At 44.5% G+C, this 20,827-nt stretch overlaps 1 protein-coding gene across 5 annotated transcripts in view; it reads right to left on the minus strand.

Annotated features, from left to right (window-relative positions):
• Window positions 1–802: 802 nt before the first annotated feature.
• PDGFRA (platelet derived growth factor receptor alpha) overlaps window positions 803–20,827 on the minus strand; it is a 44,855-nt gene continuing 24,830 nt past the window's right edge. For all 5 annotated transcript variants that reach the window (XM_059671077.1, XM_059671068.1, XM_059671086.1 and 2 more), the window contains exons 14-23: window positions 20,007–20,117; window positions 19,587–19,740; window positions 18,361–18,527; window positions 15,976–16,091; window positions 15,502–15,624; window positions 14,037–14,148; window positions 12,723–12,822; window positions 12,466–12,571; window positions 9,606–9,847; window positions 803–3,876 (exon numbers count right to left, since the gene is read on the minus strand). In XM_059671077.1, coding sequence (XP_059527060.1) covers window positions 3,729–3,876; window positions 9,606–9,847; window positions 12,466–12,571; window positions 12,723–12,822; window positions 14,037–14,148; window positions 15,502–15,624; window positions 15,976–16,091; window positions 18,361–18,527; window positions 19,587–19,740; window positions 20,007–20,117 — 1,379 coding nt within the window. In that variant the 3' untranslated portion in view covers window positions 803–3,728. The remainder of the gene's footprint in view (window positions 3,877–9,605; window positions 9,848–12,465; window positions 12,572–12,722; window positions 12,823–14,036; window positions 14,149–15,501; window positions 15,625–15,975; window positions 16,092–18,360; window positions 18,528–19,586; window positions 19,741–20,006; window positions 20,118–20,827) is intronic.

The raw sequence follows: 20,827 nt of genomic DNA on the forward strand, positions 1-20,827 counted from the left end.
CACCTGGCCGGCATGGCTCAGTGGTTGAGTGTCAACCTGTGAATCTGGAGGTCACAGTTCAATTCCCTGTCAGGGCACATGCCCAGGTGTCGGGCTCGACCCCCAGTGGGGGGTATGAGGAGGCAGTGGATCAATGATTCCCTCTTATCGCTGATGTTTCTATCTTTCTCTCCCTCTCCCTTTCTCTCTGAAATCAATAAAAATATATATTTTTAAAAATGTATATGATTGTCTAACTACTATGCTGTACACCTGAAATCAATACAAAATAATAGACAGTAAACTAATTGAAAACTAAAAATAAAAAATTTAAAAACAATAATATGCTATTCTAACAAATAAACAAACAAAAATAGGCTCAAAGGCCCTAGCTGGTTTTGCTCAGTGGATAGAGCATTGGCCTGCAGACTGAAGGGTCCCGGGTTTGATTCTGGTTAAGGGCACATGCCCAGGTTGCAGGCTTGATCCCTAGTAGGGGGTGTGCAGGAGGCAGCCAATCAATAATTCTCTCTCATCATTGATGTTCTATCTCTCTCTTTCTCTCTCCCATCCTCTCTGAAATCAATAAAAATATATTTAAAACAAATAGGCTCAAAGATTAGGCAAGTGCCAACCATCTTTAAGTCAAATGCTGAGTCTGAGAGCTGACTAGCTTAAATAATGTTTACATCTTAAATTTTCTATTGGTTTCATCAAAACCATAATACAGAGTCCTACTGAAATGTTGCTAAGAAAATAAATTGACTAGGATTGCTTTAATTTATATGATTAAACTAAAGACAAAAATATTGGAATCTTAGCATACCTTTAAATTATATATATATCTCATTTATTGAAATATAAAGATCTTCATTTACACGTTTAAAAACAAAAACATGAACGGGGACTTGCAATACATTTTGCACCGGTAGACCCTTCCTATCGAGTTAGTTCTTCTCACACATTCACCACACCACTGTTTCGGGAACACTTACGTATTTTTCTCTTTATTATTTCTAAAATATAAATTTTGGACATTCAAAAGTGCAACAGTTAATGTGCCTGTGGGGAATATCACAGTTAAAAAAATATAAACAAAGGCAGTGATACAGCTTGTCATAAATGTTTTGGCAGTATTCTCCAAGTCTATATAGAAATACATATATACATATTGATGTATAACATCATTGTAGCTTACGTCCCTCTTCACAAAAATAGGACCATTTTGTTACAGGTTGGCAGACCACATTTTAAGGACATCATAGATCATTTTAAAAGTCACAAATTTTGTTTCTCAGGCCAGCTTTGATTGTCTTCATAAAAACAGAAAGCAGGAATGATTGGCAAATTTTCATCTGGGGACTTTGCAGTAGGCCATAAAGGAAACAAATCTGTGATACACTGAAAACACTGTTTTTTTACAAGACAAAAACAACAACAAAATGCAATTACACACAAACTCCGGGGGGAGCATTTGTTAGGACTGGAACCTGCTGGTCTGAAAGTCTTCTCCAGCCTGATGATGTCACGCAAGACTCAACGGAGCATCAAAATGCAAAGTAGCAACAAAAGAAGGCTACACACGGGAGAGCGAGTGATAAACAGAATGCTTGAGCTGTGATTCTAGAAATACAAATGTATTTCAAGTCTAATTGGCTCTACAGGACCTAGTTAGGTTTGCTTTTTAATTGGCCAATCTGGCTCAGTCTTCACGCTATGAAAAAGGTGGATAAGAAAGTTGGAGCTTGCACTGAGATTACACCAGTAGGTAGTCAAGTACCTTGTTATCGCTTTTACTCTTTCAGAGCATCACCTGTCAGGAGCGTATACAGTGATTGCAGTAATCACAGCCCATGTTTCATTCATATGGTGGCAGAGATTAAGCGGTATTGCAAAGAATGCCAATGAACCCACGCCAACCAGTTTGACAGTTTGGATTGATGTGATAATTTGTCTTCCCATCTAACCCCAAACTATCAGAAAAACTTTTCTTTTTTTCACCAAAATATTGGCCTGGTTCTAGAGACTTGGCACATGAACCTGCATCGTTTTTGTACATGCATTTTGGGGCTGAGGGAAGGGGGAGTTCAGCTCCCCCATGCTGTGGGCAGCAGTGCCTTTACTTTTAGAAGACCTGCCAACCAAGATTTAGCACGGTCAGCCTCAGGAAAGACTGAAAAGTTAAATTAAGGATAGCAATTGCTAGATATGTGGCATTAAGTGGCACTGACCCGAAGCCAAAGATTTCAACAGCAGCCCAGTTCCTAATTTCAAATTATTTTTTTCCCATGGCTGTTTCCTGTAACCTACGTTGGTTTTTCCAGGCCCGGCTGATCAGAACAGCCAGGGTGTTTATAAAAATACAGGCTTCTGCTCCCCCAAGATTTAGTCATTCAGAATCTCTGGGACGAGGACTTACCATCAGGGGATTCTGGTTGCCAGTTCCGTTTGGGAACCAAAGATCCAGATGAAGGCACACACAGCCTTCACTAAGCAATGCCTTTATGGGCTCAGAGTTTCAAACTATTTCTCATTGGGGTAAGAGAAGAAGAAAAAGGGCTCATATTCAGGATATTCTTCTGCCTCTTTTAGGGTCTGTAGAATTTTAAAAACATATATGTTGGGATCCACCAAAGTTATCACCAGGCATGAGTAAAATCTCTGCAAATGCCATATTTTTGCTGATGATTGTATTTTCCATAAGAAGTCATGTTAGTCATAGGCTTATGCCTTTATATTGAGAATATTTAGGATTCAAAGGTTTTGCTTATTTGTATCCAATCCCATCACTTCCGAGGGTAGTTAATTGTTTTTAGTACAATGGGTTAGGGGACCTATTTTGTACATAGGTAAAAACTCTGACTTCCTGGAAGACACTACTTTTACTTTGTTCTCTATGTTCAACTAAATTTAATCCACTAAAGCTATTACCATATTTTATAGAGAAACATATGTTATTTAATATAAATGTCAAAAACTGTCAACCTACTTAGTAAGGATTTCTTTAAAAAATTGTGCTTTCTTTGTAGGGAAAACGTGTTACATATTACACATTTAGCATTACTGATAACAGTAGTATTATTATAAACATAGATTACAATATAAAAATGAGATGTTGGGCTTCTAAATGACCCAAATCTATTAAACAAGGTTGGTTAATCATTAGCCTTTATCTCTTTAACGCTAAAAAAAAAAAAAAAAAAAGTAAAATGCTATAGTACCAGTACCTTTTAAGGTTCAAAAGTGGTTTTGCATGTACTTCATTAGAAAGTTCAACAGCAGCTGATACCAGGTTTCAAACAGGAAGTACATGGATGGGTTGAGTGGTCGGTCTCTTCAGAGGTCCAGAGCAGATAGTTAATACAAAACTAAACACATCCTTGGTTAGAGTTATTTACATAATTACAATGCTGGAGTTTTGTTGCAACAAAACTTGTGTATGTTGGAATCTCACCAATGCCTTGAAACACAAAGTTCGTCTTGTGTGGTCCATTATTTCCTTGTCCAACTACCTCCAAACTTCACACGCTGAGATGCTACTGAAGCATTGCAAGAGGCAATGCTGAAGAAGTTCATTTCAAAATATCCCATTCACTCACATGTAGAGGGCTCCCGGAGGCCCTGGGCTGGGAGCTTCTCTTTACACATCATCCAAGTCCTCCTCTCAAACTTTGCATTGCAATAAAGTGGTTTTCTCAATAGGATCCACGGTGGCTCCGGGAGTGGAAGGTACCCCTCGAATCCGCAAGTTAAAGGAAGCTGTCCTCCACCAGGTCTGAGGAGTCTATGCCAATGTCATCCATCATGTCGATGTCCTCAATGGTCTCATCCTCTCTCTTGATGAAGGTGGAACTGCTGGAACCTGTCTCAATGGCACTCTCTTCAGAGGTCTGCGAGCTGGGGAGAAAAAAGAGGAAAGGTTACGGCCACGTACAGCCCAACCTGACCATGGTAGCGTTTCTAGGGTGGCCCCCAAAGGCAAAGGAGCTCTTCCTGCAAGACCCTTAGCATTCAAACTTGGGCTACCCAGTTGGGCAAGATTCTACCACCAAGCCAGACAGCTACTCATCACCCATCACACTGCAGTGGGCCACCTGGAAAATCAAGGTCCGCAGGTCATCTCCACACTTCAGCTTTTCTTCTCTTCTGCTAAACCTTTCATCAAAGTTGCTAATAAGCTGAGACAATGTCTACTTTCCTAACTCAATCCTCCTGGAAGAGAAAATAAGCAATGCCTGGTCAAAAGGCACGGGGGAGGAGAAGCAGAGGGATGGAATCAGGGGCAAACTGCAGCCAGACCAGTCCCTTGCTCTCCTGAAACCTCCTGAATGTGCCAACTGTGTTCTCAGGATGTCGCCCCACTGGCCTGGAATGCCTTCCTTCCCCTCCTCTTGAAGGCCAGGTGAAGGCTCTTTACTTACTAGAGTAGAGGCATAGAGGGGACATTCTAGAGGCAGAAAGTGTCAGGTCTGGAATGGACCACCACCTAGTAGCTATGGGACTTCACCTTAGTCACTTAACCCCTGAACTTGTTCCCTTAACTGTAAAATGGGATGACAATGGTGCCTGACAATATTCCTGTTTGTTAGGGTGATTAAATGAGGTAATAACCGTAAAGCACTGAGCCCAGTGCCTAGAACATAATAGGCGCTCGATAAATGTTAACTGTTATTATTATTGCTAGTATTCAAACCCTCACCTGAATTGAATAGGGCCTAGATATTAGATGATATAGGGAAATAGTTTAATTTTCTTATGGGTAATCATGCGATTGTGGTTATGTAGGAGAGAATCCTTATTCTGAAGGGATGTGTGCTAGAGTTTCAAACGATTTGGTTTTAAACGATTTTGCAAGAATAAAAAATATGAGTATGTATGCATGTGAAATACTCAACACCTATTAGATAGATAGATAGATAGATAGATAGATAGATAGATAGATAGATAGAGCAAGCAATGTGGCAAAATGTTGACAACTGCTAAATCCAAGTGGGAAATATATTCTCTCAATTTTTCTAGACATTTAAAATTTTTCACAAAAGTTTGGAAAATAATCTTCCCTAAATCAGCCTGTCATGATTCCCTGTCTGTCCTTCCTTCTCTGAACTCTTAGTATTTTGGTTCTCCTGCCATGTTTGCTAAATGTTTATGTATGTCTTTTAGCTCTAAGCAGATTACCACCTGCTGACAGGCAGGAATGGTCTCTTCTCCTCACTGTGTGGCAGCAGCACTGCTATATACACAGCATCTAAACCACACTATAGGCTGATCAGCCAGAAGGAGGAGGCTCACACACACCACAGAGGGGCTCAGCCCGGTTGGCTGTTTCCTGCCTGTCAGCCCAGCCTGATTCCTCAGCCTCTGTCCCCCCCTCTCTCCATATCATTTCCAAGCAGAGAACCGAGCCTGGCCCAGTAGAAACCTCTGGGGAACGGTTTGCTGTCCTGCACCCCAAGGCCCCTGTGGCCTGGCGAGCACTTAAAACCAATGGGGCTACTAGACTGAAGTTTCCCTTCACAGCCCCACAGATTGGGCCCTTTCCTCTGGTGAGCTTTTGCCTCGGTGACTAGTTTATATTCCACCCCACACCCCCACTTACACCCTGGTCCTGAACCTCACTGGGAACCCCAGTCCACTTGATAACCATCTAGTCCTGACATCCCCTCTTCCCTGGCAGGCCAGAGTGTTCCTGGGCCTTGCCAATGACTAGGGGCCTGAATCACCCCTTGGCTATTGACCCAACTCAGCTGGGGCGTGCATTTATGACACTTTCTTGGATGCTGTGATTTGGACTGCTGGCCCCCTCCTTGAGGGCAAGCTCCACAGAGAGTCTGTCTCCCTGGAACTGGCCCTCCTGGGCCTGGCATGCTCCTCTCTCTGACAGGCCATCTCCCAGAGAGAAGGCAGAAGTGTGGGCACAGAAGCGAACTCCCACAGAAACTCAGCACCACACCATCCCTGCTGCTCCCCAGGCTTCACGGTGGGTCCTAGAGCTGATGACTGGGATTACACCTGGATCCCGAGCCACAGTGCCCGTCTTACAGCCCAGGACCTGGCTCCCAACAGTCTCTGACCAGAATTCCTGAAGTCTCTACAGCAAGGCCCTGTCTTCCTCCTGCCCTCTCCTCTCCTGAGGCCAAGCATCCTGAGCCTGAGGAGAAGGTTCCTCAGGACACCACGCTGACTCTGCCTGCCTACACGCAGAGCGCCCCAGCTCGGGGATCCCCTCTCTTTTACCGGCTGAATTGTGTGCCCCCCTCCAATTCATATGTTGAATTTGAAATCTTAATATGACTGTATTGGGAAATAGAACCTTTAAAGAGGTAATTAAAGTTAAATAAGGTTATGAAAGTAAGGCCTAATCCAGTAGAACTAGTGTTCTTATAAGAAGAGGAAAAAACACCAGTGGTACTTGCACCCAGAAAAAGACACAAGAAGCCTTGGCCAGTGTGGCTCAGTGTTTGGAGCGTCGACTTGTGCACCGTAGGGTCTCGGGTTCAATTCCTGGTCAAGAGCACATACCTGGGTTGTGGGTTCTCTCCCTGCCCCTGGTCAGGGTGTATGTGGGAGATAACCTGTCGATGTGTCTCTCTCACATCGATGTTTCTCTCTTTCTCTCTCCCTCCCCTTCCACTCTCTCTGAAAAGCGATGGCAAAAAATATCCTCAGGTGAGGATAAAAAAAGAAAGGAAGAAAGGAAGAAAAAGACACAAGAAGAAGGTGGCCATGTGCGATCCAAGGTGAGAGGCCTCAGGAGGAACAAAGCCTGTCAACACTTTGATCTTAAACTTCCAGCCTCCAGAACAGCGAGAAAAGAAATTTCTGTTGATTCACCCCCAGTCTGTGGTACTGTGTTATGGCCACCTGAGCTGACACCATGCTCAGCCCACTGTCAGGACCAGAGTCTCATCGGACCTTGTGTAGTCATTTGGGACTCAATCTGCGTGACTCAAAGGAGGCCAAATGTGTCACCTTAGCAGACGTTCTCATTATCTAATGCGACCACTACCTAGCAACTAGAATCGTTCTCTCTGTCGGATATGTGTCAAGTTCTGCAGTCTAGCCTCCTCTACCCCTAGAAAAATTCTGGGGACACCTTTCTTATGTTATTTATCTCAATGTGACTTTCTAACTTTATTTAGATGCAGAATCCTTTTTACAACAGAAATATTACTCAGAGTCCCCAAACACACAGGAACCAAATAGATGACAGAGCTGGGAGTGTGCCGAGACCCCCTGCTCAGCCTTCCCCCACCCCTGAGAGTTCTACCACAGATCCCCAAAACTTGGACAAACACTGCTTGCTAAAGGAATGTAAACACATTTTGTCCTGAGCAAAGGACAAGTAGAACAGTAAGTCAGACAGACCACTTTGCCCCATCTCCAAATCTCATTTAAACCACACATTACAAAATCAAAACAAAACTCGTTCTTTTAAAATTACCTGGTGCACGCAAATAAACAAGGGCTATCTAAACCTCATACCCCAGCTGGCTGGGAGCGGTCACAATCATAAGCCTCCCAGATAGTAATGCCTGTGCTTCAGTAATTGTATGTAGTCAACTGAATGAGGAAGAAGGGACAAATACTGCGAAGAAAGAGGGGGAAAAAGGAGACTCATAGCAACTTGGACCTTGAACAAGGGGCCACCATCACCTTCTCCTGCCTCTGCTCAGAGGCTGTGCAGGGAGAGCGTGGTTGGGGCATTCCACCTGGGCTGTGTAAACCAACGGTTCTAGTCCTGGCTGTGCATTTGCATCAATTGGTAGTAAAGTAATGGATCTAGGGGAGGATCACCAATGGCTGCTAGTGTCACAAAAGGGGACACATCTGGACAGTAGGCACCTCCTGACAGAAGTACACAGCACCTTCGCTGAAGCATACTCACTTCAAAATCTAACCTGAGCTAGATCAAGTCTCAAGACGAGCTACCAGTTTACAACAGAAATATGAGGCAGAAGCACATGGTAAAATACACTACAGGATGCAATCAGCAACATTTTGAATGTGAGAATTCTACAGGCAAAGGCTCTGGTTTCTTCACAAATAACATGCTAGGAGCAAAGAGAGGCAGGACAAACCTAGAGACATAGCCACTGTGTGACTCTTATTTGGGTCTTGAATAAAACAAACCAAATGTAAAATAATATTTGTGAGGGGATCAAAGAAATGGGAATACTAACTTGATATTAATTTATTGTCAATTTGGGGGGGGTGAGATAATGATATTAGAGTTATTTTAATAATTATAGTTATTTTTAGAGATGGAGCCTTTATCATTTAGAAACCCATACTGGAATATTTGTGGACGAAATGATATGATGTCTAGGATGTGCTTCAAAATACTCCAGAGGGGGCAGAGGTGGAGGAATAGACACAGCCAGGCATGCAGACTGGCCATGAGGTCGTAAACATTGAAGGGAAGTGATGGATACCTGAGAGTTCACAATACTGTTTGAATTGTGCATTTTAGAACTCTTCCATAATACAAAGTTAAAAAGAAAACACAGCCCTGACCGGTTTGGCTCAGTGGATAGAGCGTCGGCCTGCGGACTGCAGGGTCCCAAGTTCGATTCCTGTCAAGGCCATGTACCTTGGTTGCGGGCACATCCCCAGTAGGGGGTGTGCAGGAGGCAGCTGATCGATGTTTCTCTCTCATCGATGTTTCTAACTCTCTATCCCTCTCCCTTCCTCTCTGTAAAAAATCAATATCAGCCGAAACCGGTTTGGCTCAGTGGATAGAGCGTCGGCCTGCGGACTGAGGGGTCCCGGGTTCGATTCCGGTCAAGGGCATGTACCTGGGTTGCGGGCACATCCCCGGTGGGAGATGTGCAGGAGGCAGCTGATCGATGTTTCTCTCTCATCGATGTTTCTAACTCTCTATCTCTCTCCCTTCCTCTCTGTAAAAAATCAATAAAATATATTTTTTTAAAAAAATCAATATCAATAAAATATATTAAAAAAAGAAAACACAAACCAGCCAGAGCACACTTGAGCCCCACTCCCAGAGATTCTAAGTCTTTGGTCTGGGTGAGGCTTGTATATCAGTATTTTTAAAAATCTCCCCAGGTGATTCCAACTGGCAGCTAGAGTTATAAAGCACTGATGTGGCGTCGAATAGCCCAGTCTAGCCTCTCTCGCCTTTCTGGGTGACTAATTAAGGAAACAGCAGAAGAGGCCTATAGCATCTCAATAATCTCAGTTGCTGTGTAAGTTTGATCAAATTACCTGAGGGTTTAGGTCAAAGATTCTCCACCGGGGAAGCACATCCTTCCCTGTCCTATACCTCCCCCAGCCCCAGGGGGCACATATTAGGATCTAATGGAAGTGTTTTCAAAACTGGGGGTTCTATACCCCTTGATCCCCTAAAACAGATTCACCACCGGGAGCCTGATCATCTGGGCAACAGCTCCTGTCTTCAGGTGTGCTGGGGCAGGGGCAGGGGCAGGGGCAGGGGCTGGGGCTGGGGCAGGGGCTGGGGCTGGGGCTGGGGCTGGGGCAGGGGCTGGGGCAGGGGTAGGGGCTGGGGCTGGAGCTGGGGCTGGGGCTGGGGCTGGGGCTGGGGCTGGGGCAGGGACAGGGGCAGGGGGAGCGCTGCTGGAAGCTGAGGCCACACCCACATCTACCTGTGTCTGTTCCTCTTGCCCAGGTCTTCCTCCTCAGGAATGGGGTCGATGTCAGGCAGAGGGATGATGTAGCCGCTGTCAGCACTCAGCCTCTGCTCGTCCAGGCCACCCTCCCAGTCCTTCAGCTTGTCCTCCTCGTTTTTGTAGGTGACGCCAATGTAGGCGTTGTCAGCATCCACGCGCATGCGCGCCACAGCAGGATGGTCGCTCTTCAGGAAATCCAGGTGAACCTTTTCATAACTCTGCAAACATTCATTTCACATCCTTACTGGGGTGTTACTGACCAAACTGCAGATATGTATTTATTAGTTTTAACTGTCCATGTTTCCAAATTACCTTACAGATGTGGGATTTAGACAACTGAAGGAGAGTCAGATATCAATTGTCCCCAGAGATGAGGGACATGAAAAAAGGGCCACCACCTCTCATGACCACGTCAAAATTACAACTAAATTATAGAACAATCAACCTGGAGAAACACCTGAAGACTAGCTGGAAAGAGGTCCTATAACTAAGGATACAAGGAAGAAGCCGTGTAGGAAGGGCACAGATATGAAACAGGCTGGCCTCACACCCATGCGTGGTGGTTACAAAGCAGGAGGGATATCTCAGCTTTGGAGGGCCCCCCTGAGAAGCAAGGGGTCCCAGCCCAACCCTGGGCTCCTCAGCCTAGAGCACCAGTGCTGGGAAGAGGAGCCCCCATAACATCCAGCATGAAAATCAGCAGGGATTCCAGGTTATCTGGGCGAGATGGAAGGCTGCTAGAAACCCAGGTTCCTCTTAAAGGGCCCACACACTCACACAGACTTAGTTTCAGGGCTATGGAATCAGCATTATTTTTAATAGCCAAGACATGGAAGCAACCTAAGTGCCCCACTACAATTGGATAAATGTGAGATATATATATATAATGATTATTTGGCTATAAAAAAAGAGAATGAAATCTTTCCATTTGTGACAGCATGGGTGAATCTAGTGGGTATTATGTTAAGTGAAATAAGTCAAACAAAAAAAGACAAATGCCATATGATTTCACTTATATGTGGAATCTAAAGAACAAATAAATGAACCAGCAAAACAGGCTCATAGATAGAACAAAAGGTGAAGTACAAGTTGGCAGTTACAAAATAGTCCTGGGAATGTGAAGTACAGTAAAGGGGAAACAGTCAATGTAATAACTATGCATCGTGCCAGGTGGGTACTAGGCTTATGGAGGGATCATCTCATAAATTATATAAATTATATAAATTATATAAATTATATAAATGTCTAACCACTATGATATACACCTGAAACTAATATAAAATGTCAACTGTAATTGAAAAAATTTAAGGGAAAATAAAGGGCCACCAATGGCAGAAATCTCCTGCTGGCAGGTCTGAAAGCCCCTTGTCTGAGTCAGTAGCTGTGACTGTGTCCGTCTCCACAAACACCCCCTCTCTGGGACTAGCATGGACACTCTGCCTCATCACATCCATACTCTCTCCACGGCTTGAATGGGTCCTGATAAGAGGTGACAAAGACTTCCACAGGGAGCGCCATCCCTGAAGCCATCCCTAATCATTTAAGAAATCTAACTCAAAACTTAGGAACTTAGATCTAAAAAACATCCTTATTTCAACACTAGTTCCAGTCTATTTCCACCAACATATCTTTACCGACCGAAGCGTCTTTGACCTATGATGAATTCCCTTCTGGTTCCCCAGTGCCTCACTTAGGGGACTTGCCATGGGCAGTGAGATAAAGCAATAGACAAAAGTATTTCACTTCCAGGTCAGTATGCAGCCTCCTATCACTGCCCCTCCTTGAGAAGGAGAAAGAGAAGCAAAAAAGTATGGAAAGTCGATATGGTGACTAATCTGAATCTAAGAAATCCAGTTTATTTTACATGTGTGCCTGGGTTTCCTTCTCAGCATCTCAGCAGAAAGTTGTTTCATTCATTAACATATCCTGCTTGGTTCCATGAAATTACATTTGTTCCTTTGAACAATGTTTCCTATTCCACACAAAAACCAGCTGGAGCCACAGATAACAGCTGAGGTTGCTCCTTCCAGTCAGCTGGCAAAAGCCAGTTCTGCATGGATTTCAGTGCATTCAAATTAGCACTGCAATGGCTGTGGATGCCCTGAGACTAACTGCACAGTAGCTTCAGATACCCAAACATCTGGAGAGTAAAGTGCTTACAGGTGTTGCACCCTTAAGATGAAAGGGGAGCCCTGCAGGAAGAGGAGGGTTTTCATTCACCATGGCAACCAGGGTCCTGGGGAGCACTCCATGAAACCCTGGCCACTGGATCACATAATCTTTCTCCTTTGAAATGTTCCTTTAAAACAGTGTGGAACAGTGCTGCTCGCTCACTCACTACCAGCGTTTGTCTTTTCCCTTTGCTCATTCCTTTCCACCCATCCTAAGGGGCCCAGACAAACCTTTCAATTTTTAAATGATTTTTTCTTTTTCAATTACAGCTGACATACAATGTTACATGAGCTTCAGGTATGCAACATAGTGATTAGACATTTATATAACTTATAAAGTGATCAACCCAATACAGCTAGCACCCATGTGACACCATATCTAGTTATTACAATATTCCCTATCCTGTACTCTCCATTCCTGTGACTGTTTTTATATCTGGTAATTTGCACACCTTAATCCCTTCCCCTTTTCCACCCAGTCCTTCAACTGGCAACCATCAAAATGTTTTCTGAATCTATGAGTTTACTTCTGTTTTTGTTTGTTTATTTTGTTGTTGTTTAATTTCACATACAAGTGAAACATACACCATTTATCTTTCTCTGTCTTACTTATTTCACTTAGCATAGTGCCCTCTGGGTGCATCCGTGGTGTCCCACAGACAAACCTTTTTATACTGTCCAGGCAGCAGGTTCTCCACAATCTCTCTCAGGTGGTAAAAGGAGGGTCTCTTCTCCGGCTCACTGTTCCAGCACTTCACCATGATCTCGTAGCTGGAGGAGCACAGAACACATCATGAGCATAGGGAGGAGCAGCAGGTACCCCTCCCCGCCCCCACCACACACACACACACACACACACACACACACACACACAGGCCCACTGAGCATGAACACAAGGCCCACGGGATGGAGAGAGGCTCACATTTCACTGGTGGCGTGGTCAGGCTTGGCCATCCGGTACCCACTCTTGATCTTATTGTAGAAAGTAGAATCCACCATCATGCCAGGGTAGGGTGTGCCACCTGAAAGCCAAAAAAGAAAGCAACCAGAATTAACAAGTGTGTGGTATGTTTTTGAAACAGTTGGGATGATACAGCAGCTTTAGAAAACATTTGGGGATTCCCGTTAAGTGCTGGTTCTACCAAGAAAATGAAGTGTTATCTCCCTGCCCAAATCTTAAATTTTAGCAAGACTTCTAGGTTGGTCAAGTCCAGAATCCCTAGGCAAAAATTCTGTGTCTCTTAAAAAAAGCTCAAAAGTGCTTTTCAATGGTTCTGACTACTGGATCTATACATACAAAGCAAAATAGAAAAGCAAAAGAATCATGAAGGCCACAGTGAGTCATTTTCACCAGAAATGTTCAAAAAAATGAAAGCAAATGTCAAAATTGGGCCTTGAAATACTGAGATAATTCTCTGCTTTTAACAGACTACGCACACTGGGATGATCCACAGTGGCATCGCATCCAAGGAGGGAGAACTAAGAAAAAGGGGGCCAGTGCTATCATAGCAGAGTAACAGTAAATTCACATGTTTATGGCCAAGGCCAGGTCAAGTTTAGTCTCCTCTCTAAAGCCTTCCAAAACCACTCTAGGGCTCCTTGCTCCTTTCTCAGGACTTCCCGTAGGATTTTAAATCAGGACCCAACAGTTCATCACTAAGTGTATGAGTCTTGGCTCCCTGGATGAACTGTCTGGAGGTCAAGGTGGTGAATCACCCCTCTCTCAGAGCCCTCACCTGGCAGCGGGGGCACCAGTGTTGTTCAGCAGGTGGTGACTGACTGACTGACCAAGCAACTAGGTTTCTCTCCTCCACAGTGATGACCAGGAAGGGGAGCCACACCACCTTCCACCTGAGCATCCAGCACCATGATGTGAGGGAGTGACAACTCTCAACTGGTGAACCCACTTAACCCAAAGCCCAAAGTGAAAAAGCAGCTGATGAGTGGGTGTCATCAGGAGCATTTCCACTGGGAGAAAGTCACTCTGCCGTAGCCCAAAAAAGAGGGGGAAAGGCCAGGGGTGAGGGCACAGCTTCCCAAGACCACCATCTCATCGTGCATGGGCACACACCAGACGTCACACATGCACAATGTGCCATCTAAATCGGCTGCAGTGTGCTTGACTCACACCAGGTGTCTTAACAGTGATGACATCCCAGAGCCTGGAGAAACACAGCGTTTCCCTTCCAGTGTTGTTCTAGAACAGCCCAAACAAATAGAGATGTCAGGCACATACCCAGGGAAAAGATCTCCCAGAGCAGAATGCCGTAAGACCAGACGTCGCTCAGCGTGGTGTAGAGGTTGTCGAAGATGCTCTCAGGAGCCATCCACTTCACAGGGAGGAAGGTCTGCAGGGAAGAGGAAGGATATTAAACCCAGCGTATGCACCGATATCTACAGCAGCAGAGATAGGAAAGGGTTCTCTTTCTATTGGGCTTAGAATAACTTGCACTAATAACATTGGCCCACATGAGCGTCCTCTAGTGTGCGATTCGCTGCTGTACTCCTGGCACTCAGAAGAGTCCCTGGCACCTGGTGGGTGCTCAATAAAAATTTGACGAATGATGGAAGGTCAGTTTGGCCTCTTATGTCTTTCCAAAGAATAACATCCAAAAATATTTAATCCTGAATTTTTACACCAAAAGTGTGAGCCCTGAACGGACCTGTCCCCTATTTTCAAGTGTTCCTAGGAACAAAATTAAGAACAGACCCAGGGATCTGAGAGCCAGGTACATTTTTGAACTTGAAGAAACACTACAAAGAGTCTGACATAATGATAATTTTGCAGCCTCTTTTGTGAGGTTGTCCAACCTTCTGTATAAATACCGAACTAGGCAGATGTATCAGTAGCCACACTAGCATCCTTCAGCCCCCTAAAATCTCTGGGGAGATAACAGACTCAGAACCTTCTTGAACAGACCTTGACTCCACCAAAGTCCACTGGTTTCTGTCAAGGGGCCTGAAGCTACAGGTCACGATCACAGAGCGCACATAACACGCAGAGCCTGGACAGAGCTGTGTCCTCCCGGTGGATGCAGCAGCCCCGTGAGCAGCCTCACAACCAGTGCGGTGGGGTGATTTGGATTTGTACCTACAGGTGGCAGACCTGTCCCCAGCTACTCCATCCACTTAGAGGTGCAGGGGATGGGCAGAAAGGTTCAAGTGTTAGATAGAATGACTCTCTTTAGGGAAACTGTGCCTCTAAGATATATCACCCCAAATGGTTTTAACAGTTTAGGAGTCATAAATGCCATTTGAGAAAAGATCGAGATGCTCTCCTTAGAACTGCATGCAAGGACACAAGTGTGCACAATGTACACATTAATAACTAACACTTACTGGGTGCTTATATGTGCCAGGCACTGTCCTAAGCATTTTACATGAATTCACTGATTCAATCCCCCTCAGCAACCCAGGAGATAGGTATTATTGTCACTTCCCTGCTACAGACAGGGAAAGTGAGGCACAGAACAGTCAAATAACTTGCCCCAAATGCCAGTAAGTGCTGCAGTGGGGGCTCACACCCAGGGCGTCGGCTGCAGGGCCTGTGCTTTTCATACAAACTCTGAGCCCCTTCATGGGACTTGTAGGCTCCATGTTGACATTATGGGCACCCAAATGGCCGGAAGCAACACCTGATTTCAGAGATGCAAGTGAGGGAGGGTGAGCATGCCAAATGGGGCGATGGGGAGAGCACTTACGCTGCCTTTCGATACGTAGTTCGAGTCATGCATGATGTCTCTGGCCAGGCCAAAGTCGCAGATCTTCACGATTTTCCCTTGTGCCAGGAGGACGTTGCGAGCAGCCAGGTCCCGGTGGACACACTGCACAGAAAGAGAAGAAATGGTGTCGGTGTCAACCCATCTGCCCCTAGACAGCATCACCCCTGCAAGACTGGCCGTGTCAGGGTGGCGCGGAGCTGCCTGGTGCACCTCGGAGAGGCTGTTCTGGCATAAAGAGCTCGCCTCCAGGCTCCCATCCCAACCGCTCCCAAGAGCAAGAAAGCGCTGGAGGAAAGCAGACACCTGGTGATGTCGGGCTCCCCACTCTGCTCTGGGGAAGAGAGGAGAGCAGCAGCCATTGCTACTGGCCTCTCCAAGACCTATCTTCCCCGCGCACCTCACTCAGATCTGCGGCCTGGGTCCAAAAAGGCCCTGTCCTGTGAACACACTTACATTCTTTGAAGCCAAAAACTCCATTCCTCGAGCAACTTGATAGGTGAAGCTCAACAAATCCAACAAAGTCAGGCCTTCCGCGTTATCATCCGAAAGGAGGTTTTTGACTTCTGAGTCTGCAGAAAAGGAATGGAGAGTGTTGGTGCTGGCACGAAACTTCACCCTCTGCTGCTCCCACGGGCTTGTCCAAAGAACATGTAAAATGATTTTCTTTTTCTTCTGTTTTCTTTTTTAAATTTCAATCACAGTTTATATTTAATATTATTTTGTATTAATTTCAGCTGTACAGCATAGTGGTTAGACAATCATGTACTTTACAAAGTGATCCCCCTGATATTTCCAGTACCCATCTGACACCATACGCAGTTATTACAATATTATTGACTATATTGCCTATGCTGTCCTTTATATTCTCATAAAAGGATTTTCTTATAGAGTTTCTAGACCTTACAGGTGGGTATCTAAATTATGCAAATTCTAGACAAAATACTTTGGAATTTAGGAATGAGCTTTTCGATGGAAGTGAAGATCTGTTAGGAACTTGACTAACAGGACTAGACTAAAGATATGAATATAGTCAGACATGATTAAAATATATGTTACATATTTAAGGCTAATGACTAAAATGATATAACTGTAGATTTAAAACAAAAAATTAAATACTATGCCAAGGCTCTATCTTTAAAAACAAATATATCAACAGCAACACATATCTGGTTAAAAATATTATATCTGAGATATATATCTCCATAAGAGAACCAATCTAATAGGTTCTCACACATATTTTGTTGTTTGCCTCCCAAACTTTTTATAACCTCAGCAAATCACCTCAGCCACCAATAAAACAAACACACACACTAAAATCTTCCATAATGAATACACATGTGGGCCTTTTGAAAAATATCTTCTAGGAATTGCTTTTTTTTTTTTTCCTTTTTAAAGCCACCTTCATAGTACTTGGTTTATTTGGTGAATATAGCCAACCAGTCAGGCTAGAGGTAGCAATCTTAAAGATCAGTGCCAGTGACTTTGCATTTAATTCCCTTTGTAACTTGTCCACTTTCCCTGGTTAGTCCCATCTGGACCGGTCCCAGGGTTTTCGAGGAAGGAGGCAATCTAGGCCAACAGCTCTCAGTTCTCTCTGAAAATGTTCAGGCAGTGAAGAGTAGCTGCAGCCATTCACACTTTTCCAGCCAGCTAGGGGCAGGCCAGGAAGCAGCGGCCTGCCTGCCAACAGGGCCCGGGCTGAGCATGAATCAGGTTCCCCTGACATCCGGAGCCAGGTCCAGCCTGGGAAGCAATGTAAACTATTTTTAACAATGCAGGAGTGGAGAGGAAGCGATGATTCCGACAGCCCTCACTGGCTCATCTTTAAAAAGGGCTTGGAAGTTTACCCATTTGGCAATGGGGGAATGAATGGAACTTGGAACTGCAGCAATGGAAAATATCATTGTGTACTGAGTGAGCTTTGCAAAATGAGCACATCTTGTTGTAATGGATTGTACCTTTCACTTAAGAACTCTGAAAGCATTCAGAGCATGTTAGTGGTTTTCAAAACAATTTCCATAGCAGCTCAATGTTGTTGTTTTTTTGCATTGACCAATGGGAGGGCTCAGACTCGATAATACAAGATCACAGGACAAGTCAACATCAGGCCCATCTCGTAGCCTCCTCTGCCTGTGATTAGACTGGAACCCTGGAGGGGCCACCCCAGCAGATGTGAGGTGGTCCATCTGGTCTGGGCATGGCTAGGCTCCCTGGAGTTTATAAATCAATTCAACCCTGCCACGTGCCCATCTGTTTTGAAACAGGCAGATCTTCCTTCAAACATTCAGCAGAAATACCCAATGCCCTTGTCAGAAAAATATAACCTCAAACTGTCCACTTTCCAGTTTCTATCACAAATGGGATATTAGCAAAGCTAAAAGCAAGAGCTATTGAACCCATGGTTATCAGAGACTTATATAATTAAATTTTTAAAATAATATTAGAAATCAATATAAGATTGCTAGCTTTTAATTTTGCCAAGTAAGGGCATTGAAAAAAAAAAGTTCAATATCACCATACTTATGTTAAAAGAGAGATAGATAGAGAGAGAGAGAGAGAGAGAGAGAGAGACATGTTAACACCAAGAAAGATCATTATATCAGAATAAACAGTCTTTAAATGATTATATTTAAAGTCTAGAAAATTCATTACATTAGGTCTGTCTATTCTTTTTCTTCTTTTCAATGTACAGGCTGGGCTGTGCAGACCTACATTTAAGGACCATGTGGCCTGGCAGCTCTACTTACCAGGCCTGCTCACCTTCTTCCGAGTAGTTTAAATGTCACATTGAACCCCTGGAAGAGCACAACGCCAAAGAGCCAGCACAGACACTTTTACCTAACACAGACTTCTTCTTGTATGAGGCCGGGCGGTCATACAGCGATCTCTGGATGTCCGAGTATTTAGAAACCTCTTTCCTTTCCAGCATGGGGACGTACTGTGTGGTGTCAGCTTGCTTCATGTCCATGTAGTCACCATTGTTTTCAAAAGATAAAACAACATAACTGTCAAAACAGAAAAAAAACCTTATCCAGAGGCCCTCGAGAGTGGAACATTCAACATTCAGTCATCGATGTGCAGGTGCCTACAGTCTGCAAGGCAGAGTGGTGGGCATGGGAGCAGCAGGGGAGGGTAAAAGCAAACCCATCTGCACCCTCCACGTGGGGTAGTCTAGGCGGGGACGGGAGCATTAATCAATAATCACACAAATACACAAACCATCTCAACTCAGGTGTGCCTGTCTTTATTCTGTTTTCCACTCCACAGGTCATAAGCCTATGCCAGTGGTTGGCAAACTCATTAGTCAACAGAGCCAAATATCAACAGTACAACAATTGAAATTTCTTTTGAGAGCCAAATTTTTTAAACTTACATTATATAGGTAGGTACATTGTTATTAACTTAATTAGGGTACTCCTAAGGCTTAAGAAGAGCCACACTCGAGGGGCCAAAGAGCCGCATGTGGCTCGCGAGCCGCAGTTTGCCTACCACCGGCTATGCCATGTGACCATGTGGCTTGTGCAGACAATCCCACTACTCAATAAATTTAGCACCAATTTGGTGTCCATCGAGTAATTTAATATGAAGTGAACTCATTGTACTTCCTGATGTTACAAAACTTCCTACCTACAGAGATCTTTATAGCCACTTGTGGGTTTCTGCAGTGGGGATCACTGTCATTGGTTTAATTTATAGGCCCAGGTTCAGCAAGGACCAGTATCTTATGCTTTGAAATCCTCAGTGTCTCTCAAAATGCGAGCTCTGAGGCATCCCTGGCCAGTGCTGCCTTTGATAGGTGTTCAGTGGACCACATACAAACAGGATAATGGCTCCCAGAACAATTCCAACTCCTTGCTTTCATTCAAACCTATCAGCAAGGCTCCCCATATGACATCCTGATCCAAAACACCTGCAGATATCCTGTATCTATCGGCACTGTGTCACGGGTGATGGGCTCTAAGTCTTGCTACCTCCGGGCACAGAGCCTGCAGACATGGAGTTGGTCAGGACATGGGTTCTCTCCATTGGTGAGGCTCCTAAAACAATGATTCACAGCAACTCACCTCCGTGTGCTTTCATCAGTAGGATTTAATCCAAAGATGTCCAGCTCTTTCTTTGGCTTCTCTGGGTGGTGGCTCAGGAAGCTGTCCCTATTCTTATGCAAGTAGTTGACCAAATCCCCATAGAAGCAGTATTCAGTGATGATGTAAATGGGGCCTGTGGGGACCAAAAATGGTTAGGAGATGGGTATGAAAATGAAGAACAGAAAAGCCGTGAATGGCTATGTTTGCACTGGCAAGAGATGCTGCTCAAAAACAATGAGCTTTCATCGATTCAGTGGAACCCACTCCACTCCATTCAAGAGATTGATATTCGCTGGCATGGTTGGAGATACAGAGTGTGGGCTTAGAAAGCTGGGTTCCATAGCTTTCACAGTCAGAGGTGTTCTATGAAAACCCGCCCGCCCAGGCCAGGAAGCCTACCTGACTTGGTACAGGCGCCCAGCAGGTTGACAATGTTTAAATGCGGCCCCAGGTGGGTCATTATCTTTAGTTCAGACATGAGAGCTTGTTTTTCACTGGATCTGGCTGTGGCTGTTGAAGAAAAACATCACTTATCAGTTCTGAGCCACCTACTTCCCTGAAAAAGCCAAAAATGTGGCTCATCCTGTGCTTGGATATTACTTTGTTGACCAAGAGTCTAAAAGAGAAAGAGAGAGTGCCTTGGTCTAGATTCTAATACCAGATCCCCAGGCTTGAGGGCAGGAGTGGGGAACCATTTTCTGCCAAGGACAGAAAATGGATATTTGGATATTTATAAACATCATTTGCGGGCCATGCAAAATTATCAACTTAAAAATCAGCCTGCTATGCCCTAACCGGTTTGGCTCAGTGGATAGAACGTCGGCCTGCGGACTGAAAGGTCCCAGGTTTGATTCCAGTCAAGGACATGTACCTTAGTTGAGGGCACATCCCCAGTGGGGGGGGTGCAGGAGGCAGCTGATCGATGTTTCTCTCTCATCGATATTTCTGACTCTCTATCCCTGTCCCTTCCTCTCTGTAAAAAATCAATAAAATATATTTTTTAAAAATTAGCCTGCTATATTTGATCAAACATTTAATTAACTCAGCCCTAATGCCCTGGCAGGGCCAGACCAAATGATTTTGCGGGCCTTATACGGCCACAGAGCCGAGCCAGACATCCCCTACCCCTGCTTTAGGGTAAAAAGAAGTCATTGAAAGTAACAACTCTTGATTTTCCAACACACAGACAACAAAAACAATGTACATAAATCTAATTGACA

Source organism: Myotis daubentonii, chromosome 1 (assembly GCF_963259705.1).
Source record: "Myotis daubentonii chromosome 1, mMyoDau2.1, whole genome shotgun sequence".
Classification (NCBI taxonomy): domain Eukaryota; kingdom Metazoa; phylum Chordata; class Mammalia; order Chiroptera; family Vespertilionidae; genus Myotis; species Myotis daubentonii.